This window comes from Xiphophorus couchianus, chromosome 18, assembly GCF_001444195.1.
Source record: "Xiphophorus couchianus chromosome 18, X_couchianus-1.0, whole genome shotgun sequence".
In the NCBI taxonomy this organism is placed as follows: Eukaryota; Metazoa; Chordata; class Actinopteri; order Cyprinodontiformes; family Poeciliidae; genus Xiphophorus; species Xiphophorus couchianus.
In genome coordinates, this window is record NC_040245.1 from 973343 (window position 1) to 998671 (window position 25329).

Genomic DNA, 25329 nt, shown 5'->3' on the forward strand with positions numbered 1-25329 from the left:
ATGAGACTTCAGATGCTGAAACGAACCAGAACACAATCCTTCCAGCGTTTTCTGGATTCTCTGCAGAGAAGAAATACAAATACCACTGACCAGCCAAACTGTGACCAATGTTTACACTTAGAGCCTGCCGTCGGTGAAAAACCAACTTATGACCCGTTAAACTTTTAAAATGAACAAAACTGCCTGAAATTTAGTCTTAATGTTGAGATGCTTATTTATTTAACTTGCTAAACTGCCAGTTTGATAAACCAATGAGCCGAAACATGGTGACCACCAGCAGAGAGAGAACAAGGACAACTGCACGAAGAATCCCTGAACAGGTCGGTTCGGATCCGTTCAGTTCGGTTCGATTCGGTTCGGCAAATCCTGGTCTGGCGTTTTCAGGGGAGTTTTTCCAACACAGCTTTGATTCTCACTGCATTAACGCCTAACATAAACGCCACACTAGATATGCTAACTAAATATTTATTTTACAAGTTAAATATTTAGGTGGCTACTGAAGACTTTAGATTTGGAGCTACATATTTAGTTAGTAAGCAGAGTATTTAGCTTGTTAACTAAATATTTAGTTCGCAAGTTAACCAGGAGGCTTGTAAAAGAGACCTTGGTCTCATTAGGTTTTTATCTGATTAAATAAAGGTTAATAAAAATGATAAACAAATAGTTAGCTCAAAACTAAATATTTAGTTAGCGAGCTAAATATTAGATCCATGCTGATTTTGTAGCTTGGTAACTAAATATATAGCTTACTATTGATATCTTTAGTTTTAGAGCTAAATATTTAGTTAGCAAGCAAAATGTGTAGTTTGATAACTAAATATATAGATTGCAAGTTATATATTTAGCTTTAAGCTAAAGATTTAGTTAGCCAGATAAGTATTTAGTTAGCATACTACAAAATCAGCATGGAGCTAAATATTTAGCTCTGTGTAAAATCTTTAGCTTGCTAACTAAATCTTTCATTTTGGAGCTAAATTAGCAAGCTAAATATTTAATTTCGTGCTAAATATTTAGTTAGCAAGAAAAGGATTAAGCTTGCTATCTAAATATACAGTTTGCTAATGGAACTGGAACATTCATAAATATATGAAATATATGATGAAAGTATGACTTTGAAAAATGAACCCCCATTTTTTAGTTTTCCTGCAAACTAAAAAACAAATTTATTGCTGTTAAGTTTTGACAGTATAACAAGTCTCACTAGACTTGTCTTGGGACTTGTGAACATGCTAGCTAAATTATAACCTAATTAAATCTTCCAGGACTAAAAAAAATCTTCCAGCAGAATATTTTGGTTGGTGGTCATTAAGTCTTGGTTTGTTGGTGCCAAAAATCAGATCTTGTCCTAAAAAACAAGCAACAATTTTACGACTGTAGAAGAAATTGAGATCAGTTAATATTAAAACATGAAACTGCCTCTGGAGCCAAAACTGTTTTCATAAAAACAACAGAAATAAATTATTTAAAACATTTAAAAACAGGCTGAAATCTAAAAAAAAAAACATTTTAGCACCACATTACAAAAGGTTGTCCAGTTTTATCAAACAGATGTAGAACAAGTTTAACTAACATTTCCTACCAATTAAAGTCACGATAAATGTTGTATTAGATAATAAAAACAGTTTACAATTGGTTTACCTTTTTTTTTAGAAACGTTGATGAAATAAATCCAGAATGAATCATTTTCAGATCTTATGTTTTGCATTAGCTGCTAGAAATGAAACATGTTTAATCTTTTTTATATCTATTAATGCAGTGAGATAATGAGCCATAAATGCTAACCATGCTAACCATGACAGCCAATGAAATTAGCTCCTGACCTGTGACGTTGCCTTGCTAATATGCTTTAAACACTCTATGTCAGATTATTTGTGCTGTTTTTATACATGAGTTTTAACTGAACAAATAAAATGTGTTTTGGGATGAAATGGTTCGTTGTCGACCCAAAGAGACTATTCAGAACTTGAAGCTGTGGAATCAGAACTGATCCATTCATTTGTTGCTTCAAGGCAAATTAAAAGCTTTTTCATATGTTAGCTTCCCTTCATTGGCTCAGAACAGAAATACAAACAAACTGGCCATTTTTCTCACTTTATTATCCTACTATTCTCCAGTTTTCCTTATTTTCTGGTTTTTGAACAGTTAACTTCACGAATAACTGGCGACCGGATCAGGAGTTCTGGATCAGGATTTGAAACAAAAGTATCAGATTTTTAAAATCCGCTGAGGCTTAAATTAAAACTCCAGGATGAAAAATTTCATCATGAAAGTTGATTATTTTGTGGTTTGGATCCGTTGGATCAGAACCGGAGCGTCTCTCCGTCTTTAGCTCAGTTACCAGTGAAACCAGTCTGACCAGTCTCCTCCTGGGAACAAAGCCCCTGTGGCTCCCCGGGGACTGGCCCTGATGATGGCGGGTTTCACTTTCTCCCGAGGGGTTCTCAACACAGGGTCCCAGTCCCCTGAGAGGCAGTGGGGGCCGAGGGAGAGTCGGGCCAGGTCGTAGTCGGAGTCGGGCCGGCGGAGCGGTCGGCCTCTAATGACAAGGTGGGAGCTGCTGCAGATGTCCGACAGCTTGGAGGCCGGATCAGGACCGGAGAGGCCGCCGCCCCGGAACCTGCCAGCAGGGCCGGTCCGGGTCGGAGAGAGGTGATTAAGGAGGCCGGTCGGCTGAAACCCGACCTGGCCCGGCCGGCCGGGGAACGGCCTCTCCACCAAGTTCTCGCAGAACCCGACAGCTCGGCTGCTAATGAGCTGCCTGCTCAGCCGGTCCGACCCGCTCCAGCGCCACGTTCAGCTCTGATCAGCCAATCAAAGAGTAAAAGTTCTGAGGTGCATCCATGTTATTCATACATTTATAAATGTGAGAGTTTTAAACTAATTATTCAACTAGCAAGCTAGATATTTAGCTTCAAAGTAAAAGCTTAGTTAGCGCACTAAATATTTACTTTCAAACTAAAGGTTCAACTAGCAAGTGGAATATTTAGTTTGAAGCTCAGTATTTGTCTCAAAGCTAAATATTTAGATAATATGCAAATTAACTTACCGATAACCAGAAGTGGACTACCAAAATAAAAGCTGGGTCTTTGCTTCATGTTGTCTTTTTATCGTCGTTTCTTTTCTTCTTAAACATCATTTCAGTTTAAAGTCTGCTTTTGCTTTTTGGCAAGCAAACTTATGTATTAGCTAAGTATTTAGCTTTAGCATCATCTGATCCTCTAACATGTATTAGTCATTTTTGAATAGCAGATCTTTGATATGTTTTCTGACCCAACAGATCTCAGCAGAACGATGATTTTTCTCTGATTTTTTCTGATTTTTCTTTGTCTCTGTGAACTTTATTGATCTCTGACTGATAACTTGATTGATGAAGATTCTGTAGTATCAGGAATGCAGAACAGAGACGCAGAAGTGGTTACAGATTGACCAAGCGAGCACTGTGTCTTCACGCTAATTACTTCTAGCTAATCGGTCATGTATAAGTGAGTGGATGCTGCTGACCTCTGACCTTTGGATGGAGTGATCAGCGAGGGAGAAAACCTGATGCGGAATGAGAGGATTCCTGCTGCAGAAACCAAATGAAGAGCGTTGAGAGGACTCTGGGGACACTGGAAAAACTCGATGTTTTTCATCCTAATGACTCAAAATAAAATACCATAATTAACGAATGATCAGAGATTGGCTTTGAATAAAACTTAGCACAGCATTTTCTGATTCTCCAGGCTTGATCGATTAATAAGAAACACTTAGAGGTCTCCAGAAGAAGCTGGATGGCATTTAGCTCTTTGACTGATGAGGAGCAAAGTTTCCAATACGGAGACGCAGAAAAATCATTTCTAAACTGATTAAAAACCTTCACAGCTGCAGACTTAATGCACTTTAATTATCAGTCTGTTAGCATTTTTAGCAGTCCAGAATCTAAATAAAAGTGCCAACATTAGTCTGCTGAAGGTTTTGTATCTAAACCCAAGTCTGGTTTTGTGTATTTTCAGGTCATTTCTAGGTCAGGGTGACTCTCTGCCTGAAGTGAACCAGTTCCAGTCTCCTGGTGTTTGACATTTCTAGGATGTAAACTAAGTTATCTAATTGTTTTAGTTATTTTTGAGAAGCAGATCTTTGTGAGCTTTTATTCTGGATCCAGAAGCTCAAAAACATAAACCATGGTCTTCCCCCAGGTTCTAGTCTGGGCCCTTTAGTGTTTTCTGAATAAAAATGTTTGTTTTTATGCAGATGATGTAACATCACAACCTGCAGATCTTAACTCACCTCAGTGTTTCACATTGTCTGATGATGAATAGTTTCTAGAGCTGATTAAGAGTTCAGTCCCACCAGTCCTATTCAGTCGATCTAATCCGACTCCAGTCGTTTCGTTTTGTCCTGTTTAGTTTGGTTTAATAACCAGAAAATCAAACTTTGATCTACCTCCAAGCCTGGTCTGGGTTCGGTTGAAGTGAACTCTGGTTCAGTTTGAATGCAAATACGAACGCCAAGCGAACCGGAGACCACTCCAAAAGCAGGAAGTGGAACACAGCGCAGGGTATTCTGGGTAAAAACAACCAAAGCTAACGTGCTAGCCTAGCGCAAGCAGAAGAAATGGCTCCTGGTCTTTAGCCAAAGACTAAAGAGAAATCCCCCAACCTCTAAAATCTGACACCTCCATTTTGTTTCCATCTGGTGAAACAGGAAGTTGCTCTCAGTGTCTTCAGAGGTTTTTGTGTCGTTTCCTACAGTGGTTATTGGTGCAGCGCCCCCACAGGCCAGGAGGGGAACAGGTTGATTTGGGTCAGAACCACAGCAGCTGGAGGTGGAGCAGATGATCAAGTTCTGGTTCCTATACAACAGGTGGAAACAGTAAAGAAGAGGAAACCTTGAGTCTCTACCTGAACCCTAACAAAGTTTTCTTCTTTGTGAAAGCTGACAGGGTCAGCCAGAGATAACAGAACCAGGGCATCCTTGTCTATCATCAAGTAACCCAGAGAATGCCTCCTGCCCTCTCTAATGCCTGCTCTCTATCTGCAGTGAAACATATTGAAATAAATTAAATGTCTGCAACAAGCAGCAGATTTCTACTCCTTCTACATCAGCATCCAAGCTGCTGCAGTTCACCTTCACAGCTTAGCATCAGAATCAGCAGAAAGGCCTGTTAGGTCCAGGAAATCCCATAAATCATTCTGCCTGTGGTGCAGTTTAATGGTTAATGGATCTTAATGGGATCCTGTGTGATGATGAATAACTGCACACTAACTGCTGCTCAACACATAACCATGTCATCAAACTCGCCAGCCAGCAAAGATTCATGCTTGTACACACATTACAATAGCCAAAAAAGCTAACTAATGTCTTTACTTCAAACATTTATGCTGTTTAAAACTTAAAACTAGTTTCTATGCAAACTACTAAAGGGTTTTCCACATTATGTGGTTATGTGGTTTCATTATGCAGTCATTTCTAAAAGTAAAAGTTTATTTATACATCACATTTTCACAGACAGTGGTGGTAAAGTGCTCAACCAGAAACCCAATAAAATAGACAAAAAACAAACACAATTCAAGCAACAAACAACAAAATATTTAGTTTGGAGCTAAATACTTTGATAGCAAGCTAAATATTTACCTACAACTAAATATTTAATTACAAACAAAATATTTAGTTAACCAGCTAAATCTGAGTTTTTAAAATAGTCTCACCTATGGCACAAAACATTCTATGATTTCTGTTTATAAATTCGATTATTTTGTGCAAAGTGTCTTGAGACAAATTTTGTTGTGAATTACTGCTGTTTAATTTATTCAGTGACATTTAAACAAAGATGATATGAAGAAAATGCACCAGGACACTTCGGTCCCCATAAACCTGGAGGGCCCCTTAAAGCAGGTGACTTCCCTGGTCCCCACGAATACAGGAAAGAAAACATACTTACACACACAGAAATGATGGATGGTGCAATAAAATGAAACTTCGTTTTTACTCCGAAGAGCTGTGGTGTTTCCCTCAGCATCATGTTGACCTCATGGTTTTTCCTGCTTGCAGCTGAAACCTGAATGCATCACAGGTATTGAAATGCTGACTGGATTTAATTTGCATATAAAGTGCATCGTCTTCTTTCTGTTAAATATTGTTTCTGAAGCAGGATTAATGACTTCACCTCCAAGAAGACATTTCCTTATTAATTTATGAAACATAATTTATGTGCTTGGACTTCTTCTTTGTCTCGTCTGTAGTCTGTTTTAAAAATGTTTTACCTGTTGTATGTCTTACTTAATTATTTTAAGTATTTTAAACCACAAGTTAAGGAACAAATTAATGAGGAGTTACCATTTTTAATGTTGTAAAAGACAGGATGCTCAAACAATTAAAGAAATAAGCTGTTACTTCAATTTTAGTCATTTTAAAGCTGATTATATTTAATGAAACTGTCCTTTAAAACTCATATTGTCATGCAGGGATATTAAAGTGTTTTCGGAAATGAAAACACTTTAATAGTGAAAACACTTTACACTAAATAAAAAAATTAGTGTTAGATTTTAGTTTCAGATTCTGTACTGAAACCTGAACCAGCAGAGAGCAGATACTGCGTTTTCAGTCCAGGAATAAAAAGTATGTGATTAACAGATTTATTCAGAGTAAAAACTGTAAGTAAATCAAAGAAAGTGATGAAGTCACTCACTGAGGCTTAGATTAGAGCATTTTGTTTCTGCTACCTTGGACCGACACAACAGAAATAACTCAAACTGGAAGGAAATCACATTTAAAACTGCAGATTTTCAGCTCCAGTTCTGGTTCAGTCATTTATGAAACTTGGAAAAAGATTTTTTTTAAATAAAAATGATAAATTCAGTTCTTAAATATTAATAATTAACATATTTGTTTTTTATTTTCAATTTATTTTTTAAATATTTGACATCCATTCCTCTAACATTATTAAATGACCTTATGGAACATCATTGTTTGGACTGGTACTGGAGTCAGTTTTCGTGTGGGAAATGACCATTATTCAGTTTAATTTACTTTATTTGGTTAAGAAATTGTGAATTCGGGGAGTTTGTCTAATTTTTAAAGAGGTCTGCAGTGTTTTTATCATGGATGTAATATTCTGTTTCCCTGTTTACAGCAGAGATTAGCTTGGCTCACAGATGGGAAATTAATGGGGAATTAAATGTTTTCCCAGCTCAGCAGAACACAAGGTCAGAGTTTCCACTCCATCTCTGTCAGGAAATCCTTCTCTCTCTCGTTTGGAGGCTGGGAGGAGATGAACTGAGGTTTATTTTAAAGGTGACGGCTTCCTGCCTCGTTTTGGGCCCTTGATCAACTGATGCAGAAGCCTCCACATGTTTCACATCTAACTGTGATGTGATGCTTAAAAGCCTGATTTTATCTGTAAAATTACATTTTCTGTGATTTTACTTTCCTGGAACAAGATGTTCAGCATTTTTCATGTTTTATTTTCTTATATTTATTCTGATTACTTTAAGATGCTTCTGCTTCATTTGACCTGAAACTCTACAACAACACAGGAGGAAGATTTATTTTGTAAATCAAACTTTGCACAAAGTAAAAACTCCAGAGTGTCAAATTTTAAACCAGGCAGGATAATAAATGAAGTTCAAACAGGTAGATGTGCAGGATGTGAATATGTTTCCTGCCTCATTTTACCACCAAAAAGCAGGATTTCACTACAAAAGTATCGAATGTTTCATATTGCAGGTTATTCAAAGATTTTCTTCCATCAGAAAACATTTATATTTATTTATCAAATGAAAAACCAACACAGAGGAAGGAATGAAAAACCAGCAGCGCCCCCTGCAGATGGCCGCATTAACAGCACCTTTAGATAAACCACTTGTTAAGGATTTACAGTTGTTGCTGCTGCTAATTTAATCACTTTATTCAAGAGTAAATAAAAACATGAGTGGAAACATGATTTTTTTAAAAAGTTTATTTGAATATTTTTCATGCAGGCTGAAAAGGAGCAGATTGCATAAAGTTCAGCTTCTCAGAAGAAATCTGATGTCTTCATGTATCAGGAGTTTGAGCTGATCTGAATTCAGCTACTGATGTATGGAGCTAAATTACGGCAACAAAGTTTGATCAAAAAATGGGTTTTGAAATTGAAAAAAAACTTCCCATATGAAGAACTGTTTTGCACTTTTCTAGTGTCAAAATGACTTTTCAGTTTCAAAAATTTTTTTCAGCTGTAAAATTATTTTCAGTAAATTTTGTCCAATTCAAATTTTTTAATGGAATCATAAAACTTTTCAGTTTCAAAACTTTTATCAGTTTCAAAAGTATCTAGCAGTTTCACACTAAGTTTCAAAACTTTTCCATCATGAAATTGTTTTCCTGCTTCAGCTTCTTCTGTTTTGAGAATACATTTAATATCTGTTTTCAGTTTTACTTTTTGTTTCAAAATGATCTTTCAGTTTAAAACTTTTTCAGTTGAAATTATTTTTCAGATTCCAATGATTATTTTTGAACACACTTTATGGACCCTAATTTAACTCCGTATCAGACAGAAACATGTTTATGTGCCGATTCCTGCAGCTGCTGACATCATGAAAAGAAAGACAGCTTCCAGAAAACACTTGGTTAAATCCATGCAGGAATATGTCTGCTTTCGATTTGTATCTGAAATGTTCATGAAAAACAAACAGAGACTTCAATAATAATGTCAGAATGTTTAAATCACTAAACAGTTTTCTGCGACTTTCTCCTTTTGTCTCCATAATATTGCTAAAATTAGGAATATTTCGTCCCAGAGTGACACAATGAAATTGTTTCTTCAAGACTGGAATGCAGTAATTATTTACTATCAGGAAGCAGGAAGAACTCAGTAAAACATCTTCAGCAGATTTAAAATACTGCAGTTCTGACTTGCGGCTTGTTAAATCCAGAGTAGTGTTAACTATTAAGCCCAATAAAAAAGTAAAAGTAATCACACTCCTTCAGATTAGTCCAAATGTTCACCGATTCAATCAGAGAACGATTCACATCTTAGAAATGAACGGCTAGGCGGGGTTTTCTGCTGGGGCGCAGTTGGTGCCATCTCAAGCTTAAGCTCCTCCCCCTTTTCACCTGACCGATTTTCCTCTGAAGTCCTGGAAGTATCCACTTCCTGCTGACGGCTGGAGAGGGCGAGGTCAGAGGAGGAGGCAGAGTTATGGATGTCATGGTTTGGTGAGGGGGCGTGGCTGTGTGTTTTGTGGGCGGGGTCAGGAATGATGGAGTCTGTTTCTGAGACGGCGTCGGTCCCGTTACGCAGCTCCTGCTGCATTTGGATCTCCCCTCTAATCTCCACCCGCCTGTCCTCTACCTGGCCCATGAACCCAGCGCACCCGGAGCACCTCCTGCTGTGCTGCATCCCCTCCTCCCTCCAGAGGCCGCCCCTCCCTCTGGACGGAGTCTTTCTGTGATTGGCTGAAGCCCTGCGGCCCGTGCGGCTCTGCGCGGCCCGGTCCTTGCGGTTCTGGTTCTGGATGCGTTGAGCTCTCTGCAGAGCCAGCACCGCCAGGTCGGAGTGCGACGACGTGCTGTCGATGAGCCGCCGGCCCAGAGCAAGCGGCCGGACCGGCAGCGCCAGCCGTAGCCTCAGCCAGAACCGGGAGCGCCGCGGTTCGGACCGGCGCCCCCGCCAGGTGGCTGTGCAGATGGCGGCGCGGCGGAGCAGGGCCGCCTCCGCGCAGGGCAGCTTGCTGACGGAGCGGCGGACCACGGCCAGGATGGAGGCCCGCTGGCAGCGCTGCAGGTACAGACCCAAACGGCACTCCAGCAGGCTGAAGCTCTTCTCCACCAGGAAGTCGGGACTGAGGACGAAGAGGAGGCGCCGGCTGCGCTGCATGGACTGCAGGATGGACTCGGACAGATCTGAGACAAAGGAGAAGCACTCAACAGCAGCTTCACACCAGAAACGAGGTTTCATCAGAGGACTGAACGATTCCACCTTTAAGTTTGGTTTAGTGGGAGTCTGCAGGGCTGTGAGCTGCTGGTTCTTAAAGGGCCAGGATCAAGTAAAATTAACTTTTCTGATCTTTGCATCATGTTTTAATTTTTTCCTCATCAAAAACAAACCTGCAGTGTTGCTTCTTTCATACATGTATGAGAAATCCTTTAATCTCCATGGCAACCATTCAGCTGCAAAATGAATGGGTGGACCTAGCCCCGCCTTCAAGGCGTAGGTCCTCCCCCACTCAGCTCCTTCAGACTAGCCAGCACCAATTAGCAAACAGCTGCTGAGCTCTTTGTAGCAGCTGCTTCTCAGAGCAATGCTGATAAAAATACTAAAGGGTTAATAGAGGAGCCATGTTGGGATGACTTCCTGGAGGCGGAGCTTCAGAAAGAGCTTTTAAAGAGACAGAGACCCAATTTTAAGGCTTTAAATCAGGAAGTCAAATTCCTTCTAATTCATATTTGATATATGCAGCATTTTCATAAGAACTGAAGGTAACATAGTTACTTTATTATGATATAAAATGAAACTGTGGCATAAAAATTCACAGATTTTTTTTGTTTGGTATGGAGGCCCTGAAAGGCGAAAGGTTTTTTAAGGAACCCATTTCCTAAGCCTCGTCATTTTTTTCTTGAACTTAATAGTCATAAATTAAGGTCAATCTAGATTAAAGTTTATTTTTGTCCTTTTTTTCTTGACATGGAGGATAAAACATTTTAATAAAGAAATATTTCCTCCAACAACTAAAAGAAGATATGATAAATGTTTTTTATAAGATTTTCTTTCTTAAGCTCTGATGGACCAGTGAAAAAGTTCTGCTGTGCCATTTTTACCTGCTTTTATCTTGCATAAAAAAAAGACAGAAAAATCACTTCGATTTTCTTTCTTATTTCCAAGATCCATTTATGAAGATGAAATGAAACCAACGGCAGAAAATCTGTCGTGGTTTTGAACAGCAAACATTAATGAGAAAAAGTGAAATCATCAATGAAAGCAGAAATAAATGCAAATATTATTTAATTAATCAAAAAGAAAATATATAAAAAACAGATGCAGCAAAGCATGACAAAGTGTAGAATGCGTTCTAATATTAAAATACTGACCCATAAATGTTAAACGGCATCAGATTTTTTCAACCCGAAAAATATATTTCAACTGACTAAACTGTACGAACTTTTCTTAAAATAAGATGAAATTAAATAATGTGCAGAAATGAAAATATTTAATGCTTCAGTGGATTAAAATGATTCAATCGGCCTCTATGCAGATGACACCATCCTTCATCTCCATGTTGGTTTCTCTTCAAAATGATCCAATGAAATGTCTTTGATGAAACATGCAGTTCCGCTAATGACCACCAGGTGGAGCAAAAAACCCCAAAACAAACAAATTGATCCAAAAGATGAGAAAAACATTCATCTTTACATGGAGCTACATTCACTGATCGATTTATCCAGCTAGTTTAACCACTTTCTGATAAAACTGTAAATTTACATTTAGAAACTAAATGTGACTTTTTGGCAAATGTTTGAAAATATTGTTTCATTCAACATTCATGATTGTCAAAACCTGCGACAGACTGGCGACCTGTCCAGGGTGTACCCCGCCTCTCGCCCGGAACGTAGCTGGAGATGGGCACCAGCAACCCTCCCGACCCCATTAGGGACAAGGGTGAAAATATGACTTTAGAAATTAATCTCCATTTTTCTCCCTTATGTCAAACTAAATATCCCAAATTATCGATGCTAAGTTTAAAAATGGCTCCCTGTGTGTCTGACCCGGTTTGAACCCAACTCTTGGCTCAGGTTCAGCAGAAAATGGTTGACCTTTGACCTTCTTTGGCTCTCCATGGATGAATCCAATCTTCTGTCGCCTCTGTTAGCGCATCCTGATTGGTTCTCTCTTCCAGGACCAAATAATCAGCGGGTACCAGAGCAGAACTTGCTCCTCTGAGCGGGTCTGACAGTCTGACTCTGGAGCGGTTGGACTGGTTTGACTGGTTTGTGCTCCTCCAGTTGGTTTGGAGCCGTCCGGGTCAGGCTGCGGAGTTGGGGATGTTCTGAGGCGTTTTGGTGATGTTGCTGATGAGGCCGGTCTGGGAGTTGGTGCTGTTCTGGCTGATGAGCCTCATCAGCGCCGCCTCCTTGCTGCTCCCCTCCTGCTGCTCCCTGCCGGCTCTCCTCACAGGAAGCTCCACCCTCAGCTGCTTCCAGAAGCGGGACGTCAGCTCCTTGGACTTGTCCCCCTTCCAGCGGACCAGCGCCAGCGCCACGCGGGCCCGCCGCAGCTCCCGGACCAGGCTCTGCCTCTGGACGGGCCGGTACTGGACCAGGATGACCCGCAGGTGGCCGCCCAGCGCCATGCTGTCGATGCCGGCCTTCAGCTCCAGCAGCGCCTGCGAGCCCCGCGAGGCGTATCCGGGGCTGACCACCACCAGGAGGCGCCGGCTGCGAGCCACGAAGCTCAGTGTCTCGTCTGTGATGGCTGCAACGGAAGATGGAGGGATGAAGGGGTGAAGGGGTGATGAATGAGTGAAGGGTGGAGGTTTAGAGGAACTCACTCCCTCCGGGCAGACTGTCCCGGTCGAAGATGCAGACGGAGTAGCCGAGCTCGTTCTCCAGGACGCCGCGCAGCGTCGACAGGACGAACTGCTCCTCCTCGCTGTTCCGCGCGTACGAGATGTAGACGTCAAACTCCTTATCGTCTGAAACACCAGCAGAGGAAAATATTTGCAAACGTTCATCGGCAGGAAGTGGTTTTATCTGATCTGAGCGCTGGGTCATTTCCTCAGATCTGTCAAAACCTTTACACGGTTTCCACTGTGACGGCTCAAACAAAGTACGCCCTCCTTCCTGCTTCAGGTTCTCGGCTCACGATCAGACAGTTTTACTTTAGGCTCATCTGTGACTAATCATGCTGCCATATTGTTTTTAGAGAGAGGACGCTTTCTCCTTCAACCTTCCAAATAAGACAAACTGGTTGAGTATTTTCTTACTTTTCAGGTAAGAAAATGAAAATAAAGCTAAACAACAAAACCTACACCAAGATTCCAGAACCTAAAGAAAGTTCAGCCAGGATTAACGGCAGGTTAAGTTAAGTTAAAGTAAGGTAAGCTACGCTAAGCAGAGGAAAGCTGAGTAAACTATGCTAATCTCAGGCAAAATAACCTAACTAAGCTAAGTCAAGGTAAAGTATGCTAAGCTAACACAGGCTAACCTAAACCAAGGTAAGCTAAAATGTTAAAGATAAAGTAACCTAAACCAAAATAAGATAAATCAAGCAAAAGTAAGCTAAACTACTTTTAACTAAATATGATTAGCTAATTCAAGGAAAGCTAAGCTAAACCAAACTAATATAATATATAATGAACTAATATAGGCTGTGCTAAACTACTGTGAGGTGAGATCATTCAACATAAAATAAGTTAAAATCAGATAAATTAAGATAATTTTGAACTTATGAGGTAAACTATGCAAAACTAAACTCAGCTGCACTAGGCTAGGCTAGGCTAAAGAACATTTTGTTGCGACTTGCAGCTTGGTCAGGAACATCCAAGTGTGATTAAGTTTGATTAAACTTTACATTAAACAATTATATGAAAAACAGCTGAAATTACTGGTTATGATTTATAAGAATCTGTTGAGGATAAATTATGATGCGTCAAACAAACAAGTTTTAACTTACAGCTAAAAACTGTAACCTACAAGCTTTTTACCAATAATTAAAATAAATTATTTTCCACTTTTAAAGAACAGGATTTAATATAAATTTATAAACATGATGATTGGGGGTTGTGTGCAGTTTCCAAATGTGTCGCAACAGTTTGTTTTTTTTCCACAAAAGACCAGATAATTTTTTCTTATCTACTAATTTTGAGATCTTGACTCAACATGTTTTGTGAAACCAGTTTTGCATGAGAGAAAGCAGAAAATCCCCCATGATATCAGATCTATTTGACATTTAAGGTGACGTTGGTGCAGCTGCTGTTTATTTCTCAGTTCTTAAAGGTCTGCAGAGTTTGGACCTGAGTCGCAGGAAGATGTTTACAGCTTTCACTTTGTAGATTTAACTGGCAGCATAGCAGGTGGCTTTCAGATTTAAAAGCTTTGCTATAAAACACGTCTGGGTGTTTGACGGCGTCGCCCCGTTTTTATGAACGGTTTAATACACTAAAAGCTCAGGAAAATAAAGAGTGAAAAGATGGTGGTGATGCAGACCCTTCCCCTCTGAAAGGCAGCGAGTCGGACCGACTGTAGCTGGGATGCTTGAAGCCAAACTGAAGTGTCCCGTATTCTGGAGGTGCCGAGTTGGGGAGCCTACCTGTGTGCCGCTCGTCGGTGCCGAACCAGGAGCGGTACAGCAGCAGCAGCTCCAGCCAGAAGACGTGATAAACCACAAAGAGCAGCAGCATGAGCACCAGAGTGACGCCGAGGCCGCAGCCCAGCTCCACGGAGGGCAGCGACACTGGAAACAAAACAGCTGCAGGTTAGCAAAACAGCTGCAGGTTAGCAAAACAGCTGCAGGTTAGCAAAACAGCTGCAGGTTAGCAAAACTGCTGCAGGTTAGCAAAACTGCTGCAAGTTAGCAAAACTGCTGCAAGTTAGCAAAACTGCTGCAAGTTAGCAAAACAGCTGCAAGTTAGCAAAACAGCTGCAAGTTAGCAAAACTGCTGCAAGTTAGCAAAACTGCTGCAAGTTAGCAGAACATCTGCAAGTTAGCAAAACAGCTGCAAGTTAGCAAAACAGCTGCAAGTTAGCAAAACAGCTGCAAGTTAGCAAAACAGCTGCAAGTTAGCAAAACAGCTGAAAGTTAGCAAAACAGCTGAAAGTTAGCAAAAAAGCTGCAGGTTAGCAAAACAGCTGCAGGTTAGCAAAACAGCTGCAGGTTAGCACCCACAGAGCTTCAGCTCGGGTTCAACCCAGAGTCTTCCTCACCCTCTTCCTCCAGCTGGACCCAGCGGGCCATGGAGCCGCGCGCGTTTTTCACTGAGCAGGTGAAGTTTCGCTGCAGATCTTCAGATTGGACGTCTGTGATCTTCAGGATGGTCACCGCTGTCAGGTCGCGGTGGTCATCTGTTGTGCTGCAAGCGGACAATTCAGACACAAACACCATCAGACCAGAGGAAATCAACTGAAACCCACATCCTGCATGGTTTGGTTAAGAACCGGTTGGTTTACTGGTTTGGTTAAGAACCGGTTGGTTTACTGGTTTGGTTAAGAACCGGTTGGTTTACTGGTTTGGTTGAGAACCGGTTGGTTTATTGGTTTGGTTGAGAACCGGTTGGTTTATTGGTTTGGTTGAGAACCCGTCTCTACCTGTTGGTTTGGCTGAAGCGGCCGTCGTTCAGCTGCTCCACCCTCTTTCCGTCAACCGTCCACCAAATCTCCCGTTCAGGTTTGTCGATGATGAAAGGAAGCTGGCCTCTGCAGGTCAGGTGGACGTCTGAGTCTGACAGGAAACAGAAACCAGAATCAGAACCGGAGCAGCCTCCTCTGCCTCAGTGCTCTGGAAAACACGCGACCCTGAACGCAGCACGGAGCTCCAGATTTACTGGATAAAACGGATCAACTAAATAAACAGTTTAGGTTTGCTTCCTTCTTCCTGAAAATCCTTTTCTGAGCCTTGAATTCCTGATCAGGATCAAATCTCAGCAGTAAAGGTTCTGCTGCAGAACTGCGGCGCCGTGTATGAACATCGGATCGGGTTCTGCTAATGTTCTTTGGGCTCAAATGAACATTTTAACTAAATGATTCTTATTCTAATAGTTTAAAATAGAAAAGGCCTTGAAAACATAAACTCGCTGAAAATATCTGGTCTATATGGAGCTAAATTCGTGACATAAAATTTGCACAAAAAACTGAAAAAGAAAGTAAATTTAAAAAAAGGTTTTTTTCCAAGAAAAAAAATTGTTTAAACTGAAAAAAGTTTCAAGAGAAAATTCAGTTCAACAGAAGCTGAAAATATTTTTTCAGTAAAAAAAATTATTGAATATTTATGGCCCCAATGTAGCTCCATAAAACCATATTACACCCCAAGTGGTTGGTAGGAGTGACCGATCTGGCTTTCAGATCCAGACCCGTGTTCTGCTGATCCGGTCCGGTCCAGTAGGTACTTACTGGTTCTGACCGGGAAGACCTTGCCGTTGGTCGGGTGGAGGATGTTCGGGTCTTTGGGCAAGGTGGTGGGATCTGCTGGCAGAAGACAGCAGAGTTTACCTGGGTGGATCCGCCCGGTACCGCCTGGACCTCCAGAGGTGGTTCGGACTTACAGATCCCTGAGACTTTGATGCTCCTGGTGAAGCTCAGCGACCCGCCTCTCCGCCGGTACCAGACCGTGCAGAAGTACAGGCCCTCATAGGGGATCAGCATGTTGTGGATCTGGAGATCGGTTCTGACCTGCTCCCGGTGATTGTCCCAGAACGGGTACGGATCACACCTCTAGGAGACAAGATGGCGGCGTTTAGAGGCCGACCCGGATGATTCTGACCCAAACGGTTACGGGTCGCCGCCGCCTTACCGACATGTCTTGGTTCACGTAGGTCCAGTTGACCGTCGGGTCGCTGTCGGCCATCTTGGAGGCGTCCTGCAGGTTCGGACAGGTCAGCGTCTTCCCCTGCTGGAAGCCGATCAGCGCCTCAGTCGCTGCCATGGCAACCTGCGGGCATCCGGCGGATCGGACCGCCTGGTCTCGCAGCAGCACCTGGAGACGCACGGCGATCCTGCTGCAGGACGACTTGTTGCTGCGGGCGGAGCAGAACCGGCAAATTGATCCAAACATGAAACCCTTTTCATTTCATCATCATCAGTCGGTAACGTTGGCGTCAGCTAGAGCAGCTGATCCAGGAAGAAAACCCTGAACGATCACTGATCGTTATCAGTGATCAATAAAACGTTTGGTGGAAAACAAACAGTGAAAGTGGAAACTGGAGGTGGAGGCTGTTCTACTGGAAATGTTGGACAACAAAAACTATTCCTGCTGTGTTGAGATTAATGGGAGAGGTTGGTGAGGAAGTGGCTGAACATCAATCATTGCTGCCAATTATTGATCTAATCCAGTGTTTCTCAGTTCCGGTCCTCAGGCCCCCTGCTCTGCATGTTTCAGCTGCACCCCCATCTCAGAACAGCTGATCCAAATGATTGCATTACCTGTTCTGAGCCACCAAGTACTGCAGAAACCTGTTAATCACTCATAGATTCAATCCAGGTGTGGCAGCAGGGAAACACCTAAAACATGCAGGGCAGGGGGCCTGAGGACCGGAACTGAGAAACACTGCTCTAATCAGTTATAGATGTAATCAGTTATTGATCTAATCAATCAGTTATTGATGTAATCAGTTATTGATCTAGCTTCACCATATTTTGTGTTTTTGTCTGTGAAAAAACAAAAAAGCAGGTTTATATGAAAAGGGACGAAAATGTATAAAGTGTTTATAAAGCAGCTGAGTGAGTTAATGCTTTCAATTTATCTGGAGAAATTAATTTATGTAAGCTAATGTTTTCAAAGTTAGCAAAAAAACCTAAATCTAAAGTTAGCTCTGCTGTTAGCACATTAGCGGTTAGCGGAAGTGTGCCGCCTACTGCTGAGTTTGTTTAAACTCAGAACCAGGTCAGAACGGGTCCATCTGAGGTGCACAGGAAGCTGAACCTTCTGGTGGTTTTCTGAGCTGCCAGGAAACAGAACCGGGCCGTGACCCAGAAACCCGGCAGAACTTTGTGTTGTTGGTTTGTCTTGGCCTCACTCTGTTTCCACTTTGACTCTTTTTTACGTTTCTCTGAAAACACACGAGCTTGTAACTCAGAGGGAAACGCTGTGCGAAAGCAGGGGCAGGTTCTGCCGACCAGAACCGGTCCGTTTCCGTGGAAACGGGACTCACCGCAGCATGCAGATGTACTGCCCCGTGTCGTTAGCGACGGCCGGCTGCAGCCAGAGCCGTTCCCGCTCTCTGCTGACCCGCGAGCTGCAGGCGACAATCAGAACCAGAATCAGAACCGACCCGGTCACAGCGACCCCTGGCGGGACGGCGGTTTCCATGGTTACCTGTAGGGGATGGGCTGCTCCAGGTCGTGGCCGTCCAGCAGGCGGTACCAGACCAGGTCGTGCCCGGCGCTCTGGGCCGTCGTGTAGTTGTAGACGGCCGGGTGAGAGAAGAGCGGGCAGGAGACCCAGCCGGCCTCGCCGTCCAGAACCAGAACCGCCGCCTGGCTGGACTCGCCCCAGTCGTAGCACATCGGTTCTGCACAGGCAGGAAGACAAAAAAGTTTAGCCTCAAAACTTTATTTAAATATTTAAATTCCTGCGTCCAATCAGAACGCAGCTCTGGATGAACCAGCCAATCAGCTGTCAGAAAAACTTTAACTCCTTAAACTCAAAAGAGGAGCCTAACTGGGCTTCTGGGCCGGAACAGAACCGCCTGCAGAACAATGAGCTGATGTTCGGATCAGAACCAAAGATCCGACGGTTTCAGGACAGCAACTGTCGTCATGGTTACACCTCTTAATGAGATTCAACTGAAATCCATTTAATGTTCAGAGAGCAGCTTTTACATCAGTTAGATATTGATGACTACGCCTCCCTCCATCCACCTGATCCGATTATCAGACCGTCCGTCTGTCCTGAGGGACTGCAGGGTTTCCAGGACAAGATGGACATTTAGTCTCTTCTGATTAAAACACAGCTCAGTTCTTCACCGTTCCTGTTTTACTGGACCGAAACCAGCAGAACTGCTGCTGGTTCTGGAGAGGCGCTGGGAGGGACAGACGGACCAATCAGGTTCCATTCAGAGTTTTATGTTACGTTCTTCATTATTATTATTATTATTATTAACATGATCTGTTTCTACATCTAATTTAATTTTTTCTTAAATGGATCTAAAAGTCTTTATTCAGAGTCTCAGAGGTCGGACCAGAGTTTGGAGGAACATCCAACGGAGCGTCAGGGTCAGAGGTCAGAGGGCAGCGACCCCTGACCTTCACCACGATTTCCAATCAAACAGTCGATGTTCTGATCGTCTGCCAGAGAACTGGACCCAAATACTGTCCATGTGAAGGAACCAGCTCCACAACCCAAACACCTGCTGCTGGTTCTGGTTCTGATGGATCCAGATCCGCTCCAGAGGTGGAGCTTTTATGTTCCAATCAAACAGGGTTTAGAGGACGGTCAGTAACCGGGCCTCGTTAACCAGACTGCAGTCCATCAGCTGGCGGATCCATTAAATGATTTCACAGAACCGACCCGATTGGTCAGCAGGAGGTCAACGGTTCATTAAATCTGACCAGAGTTTTCCGATCCGAACCGTCATCCTGGAAGTTCTGCTGCTTCGGGTGCTTTTTATTAATACACAGAATGAATGTAAGGTATGAAATATCTCTGAGGTTCAGAACCCGGGTCGACCCAAAAGGTCTGAACCCGTTTTTACCCCCAAAGCTGCGGAAACATTCAGCTTTTATTGCCTTTAAAAGGAAATAATCAGTTTGTATCTTCAGCAAACAGAAAGGCGTCGTCTGCATACAGTCGAACTGCAGACACAAAAACCTCAAACCCGATCAGAACCGGATCATTTATGACCGACACAAATCACATCCCATAATAGGATGAAGCCGCCTCAACGCCGGAGCTTTAAACCCAGATTCTGCAAACTGTCGCTCTGGAAATTCACACCGGCCATCAATCATCTAAATTAGCGTCGACTCATTTCCGTCCAATTGATTTTCTGACTGATGGTTCCGTCCCCGACCCAAAGATGGAGCCAATCAGTCAGCCGGGTCCAGTCGGACCGCAGATGATCCCCATTCATCAGGGGATGCTTAATTGGACTGGAGCCGGATGATGACACGGACAGACGGCGCTGGGACCTTTAAAGGTCCCAGCGCCATAGAAACGCCTCAATGGGACCGCAGACGGCTCGTCCAAAAAAACCCAAACTTTGACTGGACCGTCAAGGACCAGAACTATGAACTCCTTCAGAAGCACCGCAAAGATAACTTGCAGGAAATCTGAAATGTCTCCATGATTAGATTGAACAATAGTCTTTATTTTAGGAGGAATAATAGTTTGAAAAATTGAAATAAAATATTGTCATTCGGCCGCCGCCATGTTAAGCTGAATCCTGGGAAAATGTTGTATGCTAGGTGCTACGAAGCTTTTAGCTCCTTCGATTTGAAATTGAAGGTAGTGAAGAAATAACCAGCAGAAATGAAGATGAGGAGGACCAAATGGAGGAAGAGGAGACTGTTGGCTGCTAGCTCCAGATGCTAACTACAGGTGTTTATGGTTAGCATCAAAACATTTTGTCAAACATACTAGAATGGTTCCAAAGATCTCAAGATGCTTCATTGTTACTTTAAACATTCATTCATTCGTTATCTTGCAATTTGTTTTGATTTCACGTTAGCCCCTATTAGCTCTAGCTAATGGTGTTAGGTCTAGCTGATGACATTAGCTTCTGCTAATAATGTTAGTTGTAGTTGATGGTGTTACCTCTACCTTGAATAGCTTGTGCTAACGGTGTTAGCGCCTGCTAATTTTGTTAGCTTCTCAAGATTGCGATAGCTCTAGGTGATAATGTGTTCGCTCCTGCTAAGGTCTTAGCTCCTGCTAATGGTGTTGTTAGCTCTAGCTTGAATAGCTTGTCCAAAGGACGTTAGCTTCTGCTAAAGTGCTAGCTCCAGATTTAAACTTTGTGCTAATGGCGTTAGCTCCAGCTTTTATAATAAACAGTAGGTCACAAGATGATCACATTTGTTTGTTCCAACAGATATTGGAGCATAAAAACTTTAAACAATATAATAAAAATACACAAAGAGCAACTTTTAGGCTGATAGGGAAATTAGAACATATTTATCTTCCTGTTCAGGGAGAACCCAGTTCGGCCCGGCGGCTCCTGGATCTGAACGCCGAGTTCTGGATTAATGGATCCTCTCTGAGCAGAGCGCCGCGCTGCGTGTCAGTAATTGACCTGTCAGCTTTTCCCTGCCGGAGGATTCGTCTTTCTATTAAACCCTCCACGTGTTCACATCCTGCTGCTGCTGCAGGGAAACGTCCGTCTGTCTGTCCGTCCGTCTGTCCGTCCGTCCGTCTGTCTGTCCGTCCATCCGTCCGTCCGTCCGTCCATCCGTCCGTGTTTCAGACTCTGACCTCATCAGGAAACAGGAAGTGCTTCTCCAGCTGGTTCTGTTCAGCAGAACTCAGATGAATGTGAGGAATTTTACTCACAGCAGATTTTATCTGAATCCAGGTGGAAATGACTTTAATCAGGAAATATTTCAACCTTTCAAACAGAAATTTCTCTAAACAGTAAAAACTCCTCACTGAAAATAAATAAACTGCTTTTCAAATCGCGGCGCTTTGACTGCAGGAAGGGAAGCAGCAAAGAAGTGAGACGGTCAACAACTAACAGCAATAATTAGAGATTTCGGCCTCAGAAGAGACAAAAATGTTTTTTTGTGCATTAAGACTGAAAAAGTTAAAGGTCATGTAGTTCAACCTGCGGCTCCGGACCCACAACTGGCTCTTCAAAACTTTGATAAACAACTGCAGCTCTAAATACTTTTAATAACAAATGCAGGTTTTAGCTACTTGTCCTTTTTTCGAGGAATAATTACATTTAATTTCCAGACCAGAATGAAACTTCAGGTCAGTTTTATTTAAATCCATTTTCTTGTTATTCAGCTGGAAATTATGTGCAAATTTCAGCATCAAAAAAGAAAATGCAGCTGTTCTGATTTTTAAAAAGATTTTTTCTTTACATTAAAACCTAAAAGTGGTTTAAAAAGTGAAAGCAGATTTCCTGTAGATGTTAATGAGAAGTTGTTATTATTCTGTGTGATTGATCGGGTCTGCAGGCGGAACCGGCTGTCTGGAAACTGAGTCCGGTTCCGGTTCTGCTTCCAGAACCCGACCCGGACTCAGCAGCGCTGCTCAGCGTGAGCGGCCCGTTTTCCCAGAATCCCATGCGGTTTTCCTCCATCACCCCAGCAGCTCCATCCATCACCCCCTCCCCAGACATTAATGAGCCGTTGCCATGGAGACGCTCGGCTCCTCGTTAACGTCATCAGATTAAATAATCTGCAGAAAAACTTCAAACGTTTCATTTTGAAGCAGAAACAGTTGGAGGAGAAACTCTGAAGTTCGGAACCGACTCGGACCGCTGACTCCGCCTCCCAACCGCCCACAGGGACCGGCGCCCCCCGACCCGTCACCCACCTGTCGAGTCGTTGGATTGGCTGACGGCTCCGCCCGTCACGGCCAGGAGGAAGAGGAGGATGAAGGATGCCCTGCAGAGAAGAAGAAGAGCCTCGTTAGTAACTTCCAGGTTTTTATCTGGTTTAAACCGGATCCAGAAGTCGACCGTTTTCACTCGGGTTTAAAGGTTCTGCAGGAATTACAAGATAAACAAATACTGCTCTTGAGAAACATTGCCATTGTAAAACGCATAAAGAAGAGTGGCGTGATTTGATTTGAAATGTATGAAAATATGATTTTATGTGACTGATGCTCCCATTGAACAAACAGTGGAGAAAAAACCGGACAGCTTTGGATTCTTTCAATCATTAATTAAAATTTATTGTCAAAATCAAAATTCTTATCAGAAATTCATCACAATAAATGATAAACGATACGATAAATGCCCACTTTTTACTGTACGTAGCACATGCTAGCTAATGTAGCACAAATATGTCTGCTGTATTTTTGAATGCCTCATCTGATCCATTTGTATCCACCCAGTAGGCAGTCAGGTAGAGCCTGACCTTTGACCTGGAGGGAGCGGTACTCGCTGCTGGTCAATTCCTCCAGAATTAAACCCATTTCTGTCTCCAGGACTCCATAAAACCGGAGGGAAAGCGAAGATTTTCCCTCCGTCAGTCGGGACGTTTGTGAAGCTGAAAGCTGTCAGGGGGAAGATGGAGGACGGCCGGAGGAGACAGACGGAGGCTAATGTGACACGGAGGATGATCAGGCGGAGTGAGGGGATCCCAGGAGGGACATACAGAACCAGAGCCGCCCAACAACACCATCCATCACACACACACACCTCCTGCCAGGAGGAGCTCAATAAAACCAACGCTGGAACACCTTCCTCCCTCTGCGTGGGTCTGTGTGTGTGTGTCTGTGTGTGTGTGTCTGTGTGTTTGTGTCTGGGTGTGTGTGTGTCGGCGTGTGTGTGTGTGTGTGTGTGTGTGTGTGTCTGTGTGTTTGTGTCTGGGTGTGTGTGTGTCAGCGTGTGTGTGTGTGTGTGTGTGTGTCTGGGTGTGTGTGTGTCTGGGTGTGTGTGTGTTTGTGTGGGCGTGTTTGTGTCTGGGTGTGTGTGTGTGTGTGTGTGTGTGTTAATGGGAATTCTGGGAAGTTTATCACTGCAGTGAAACTTCCTTCAACCATTTTCCAGGTTCTTGTGTTTATTAAAGGAGAGGATTAAATGTGGAGGAAATAAAATCGTCCTGCTGCTTCATGAAGCGTTTCGGCATCTGATGATGAGGATGACCGTGATGAAGATGAGGAGGCTGCAGCTCTTTCTGCTGATCTCTGCAGAATCTCCAAACTGACCAGAGCCACCAATGAGCAGCACAAACAGATAAAACTGCTCCTCAGATTAATTATTCACAGCTGACCGTTAACGGTCTCAGTTTCAGAAATAATACACATTTTTGTCTCAAGTGTAAACTTTCATCACAAATTTTTTACTTCCAGTGAAATCTTCAACTAAAATGATGGGTGCATGCAGTTTGGTGTTTTATGGATGACGAAACGTTCAATTTAATTGGAAACTATAATTCAAGTGTACATGTCTACTTTCAAACACTGGTTACGGGATAAAATCGATCTTAATACATACATTTGGGGATTTTTAAAGGAGGTCCGGTCAGTGGATCTCCGACCAGAAATGACAGAGAGCAGAACTCTGCTTTGGGTCAGAACCGCAGTAGAACATCAGTCATCGGGCTGGTGGTCTGATTGTGATCGAGTTTTAATGAGTCAAAGAACGCAAAGTACTTTTTATTATCAGAAAAGCGTAGGAGGTAAAGCGTAACAGTCCTCAGTACCAGACTTCATTTGAAAAACTGCAGATTTAGAGAAAACACTCCGACAGGCGGTGACTTACATGACGTGCAGGTCGGAGGGCGTCGGGACAGTTGGATCCGGTCCGGACGAGCCTTTCGGGACTGTTCCGAACCTGGAAACGGTACAGAACCAGGATCTGGACCGGGGTGTCAGAGTCCTTGTGCCCGGGATTGGGAGGGGAGCAGCTCCGATTCGGGCAGCTGCTGATCAACGACCCACTTCAGGGTTCCGGTCCGGCCGTAAATCTACAGCACCGAGCCGGTCCGGTTCGGTCTGGGTGGTCCGGGAACTCCTCCAAAGTGTCCCGCTGATTAACGATCCCAAAACAGAACCATTGCACTATTACTTCTCTAATTAAACCCGCCCAACCCGTTAACTGGACCCAACCGTCCAGTAGCGGTTCGGCCCAAGAGGAGGGAGCCGGACGGAACCGAATCGAGTCGGACTTTGCGGGACTTGGAACCTGAGAAAAGTGCGTGAAACCCGCAAGAAGGTGGTTGAGTCACGCAGAGCGGAGTTGGTGTGTTTGTGAAGCAGGAAGTAGAAGTTGATTCCGATCCGCGCTCCGCCCCCTCTATGAGGTCATTATGACGTCACGTGATTTCCCAACAAACTGACCCAAAGTTTCAGTCCGTACCCAACATGAGTGGGAATCAACCGGGTCAGAAATCCCGCGGAACGCCCCGAACCTTTCAGTTCAGAGAAATGTGACGTAGAGGAGAGAGAGCCGCAAATCCGCGGGAAAACCTCCCGGCCCGGTCCATCCGAACCTCATTCAGTAACACTGCAGGAACCCAAACTGATCTTACAATAAAAATATCTCATATCAGAAAAAACAAGTAACTTTTCAGCAAGATTTAGTTTGTTCCGAGTTTATATTACTAATTTAGAAACGCTTTAGATCCACTGACAGATTATTTAAATTATAAGACAGAAAAATGTCTTTAATTTGCTTTGAAACTAGAATCTCTGCATTAACAATAATGAATAATTAAATCAAAACAAACTCCTGCCTTGATGAAAAGTTACTTGTATTTTAGTTTTGTTTTATTTTAAGTGAACTAAGACAGAAGTTCCCAAACTTTTTCAATGCTGCAAAATATGTAAACAATCAACTTTTAGAATGTTTTTTATTCACTATTCAATAATTATTACATTAATTTAGCATAAATGCTAACCTCTACGTTTGATTTTAGATAACTATTAGTTATGTGGTGGAAAGTTTTATAATCAGATAATATATTATGACCTTATTTCCAGATAATACTGTTTTTAATCACAATCCCCCTTTTTATTACAAGGAAATATGTCATATTTCATATTTTTCACAT

General features: G+C 42.7%; 1 protein-coding gene and 1 long non-coding RNA gene across 3 annotated transcripts in view; both read right to left on the bottom strand.

Moving 5' to 3' along the window:
- Positions 1–3028: 3028 nt before the first annotated feature.
- The window catches only part of LOC114161795 (uncharacterized), a 28122-nt gene continuing 5821 nt past the window's right edge, over positions 3029–25329 (bottom strand). The window contains exons 2-3 of the long non-coding RNA XR_003599069.1: positions 5702–5704; positions 3029–3063 (exon numbers count right to left, since the gene is read on the bottom strand). This is a non-coding gene — a long non-coding RNA (uncharacterized LOC114161795). The remainder of the gene's footprint in view (positions 3064–5701; positions 5705–25329) is intronic.
- On the bottom strand, positions 11726–24560 carry il1rap (interleukin 1 receptor accessory protein). Of its 2 annotated transcripts, none has more exons than XM_028045259.1 (12): positions 24039–24560; positions 22145–22215; positions 17981–18176; positions 17817–17900; positions 16460–16682; positions 16212–16380; positions 16060–16134; positions 15259–15391; positions 14878–15023; positions 14264–14407; positions 12504–12647; positions 11726–12427 (listed from the first exon to the last, which is right to left on the bottom strand). In XM_028045259.1, coding segments are annotated over exons 1-12 (1836 nt in total). In that variant the 5' UTR covers positions 24041–24560; the 3' UTR covers positions 11726–11978. The 2 variants fall into 2 exon arrangements, with proteins under 2 accessions (XP_027901060.1, XP_027901061.1); XM_028045260.1 differs by having other exon boundaries at positions 16060–16131; positions 24039–24559.

Excerpts from the sequence above, each read along its gene's own strand:
- il1rap (XM_028045259.1), bottom strand. Across the intron at positions 18,177-22,144 it reads CCAATCCAACGACTCGACAG|AACCGATGTGCTACGACTGG; the intron begins GTGGGTGACGGG and ends CTGCCTGTGCAG. Across the intron at positions 14,408-14,877 it reads GGTCCAGCTGGAGGAAGAGG|TGTCGCTGCCCTCCGTGGAG; the intron begins GTGAGGAAGACT and ends TTTTGTTTCCAG.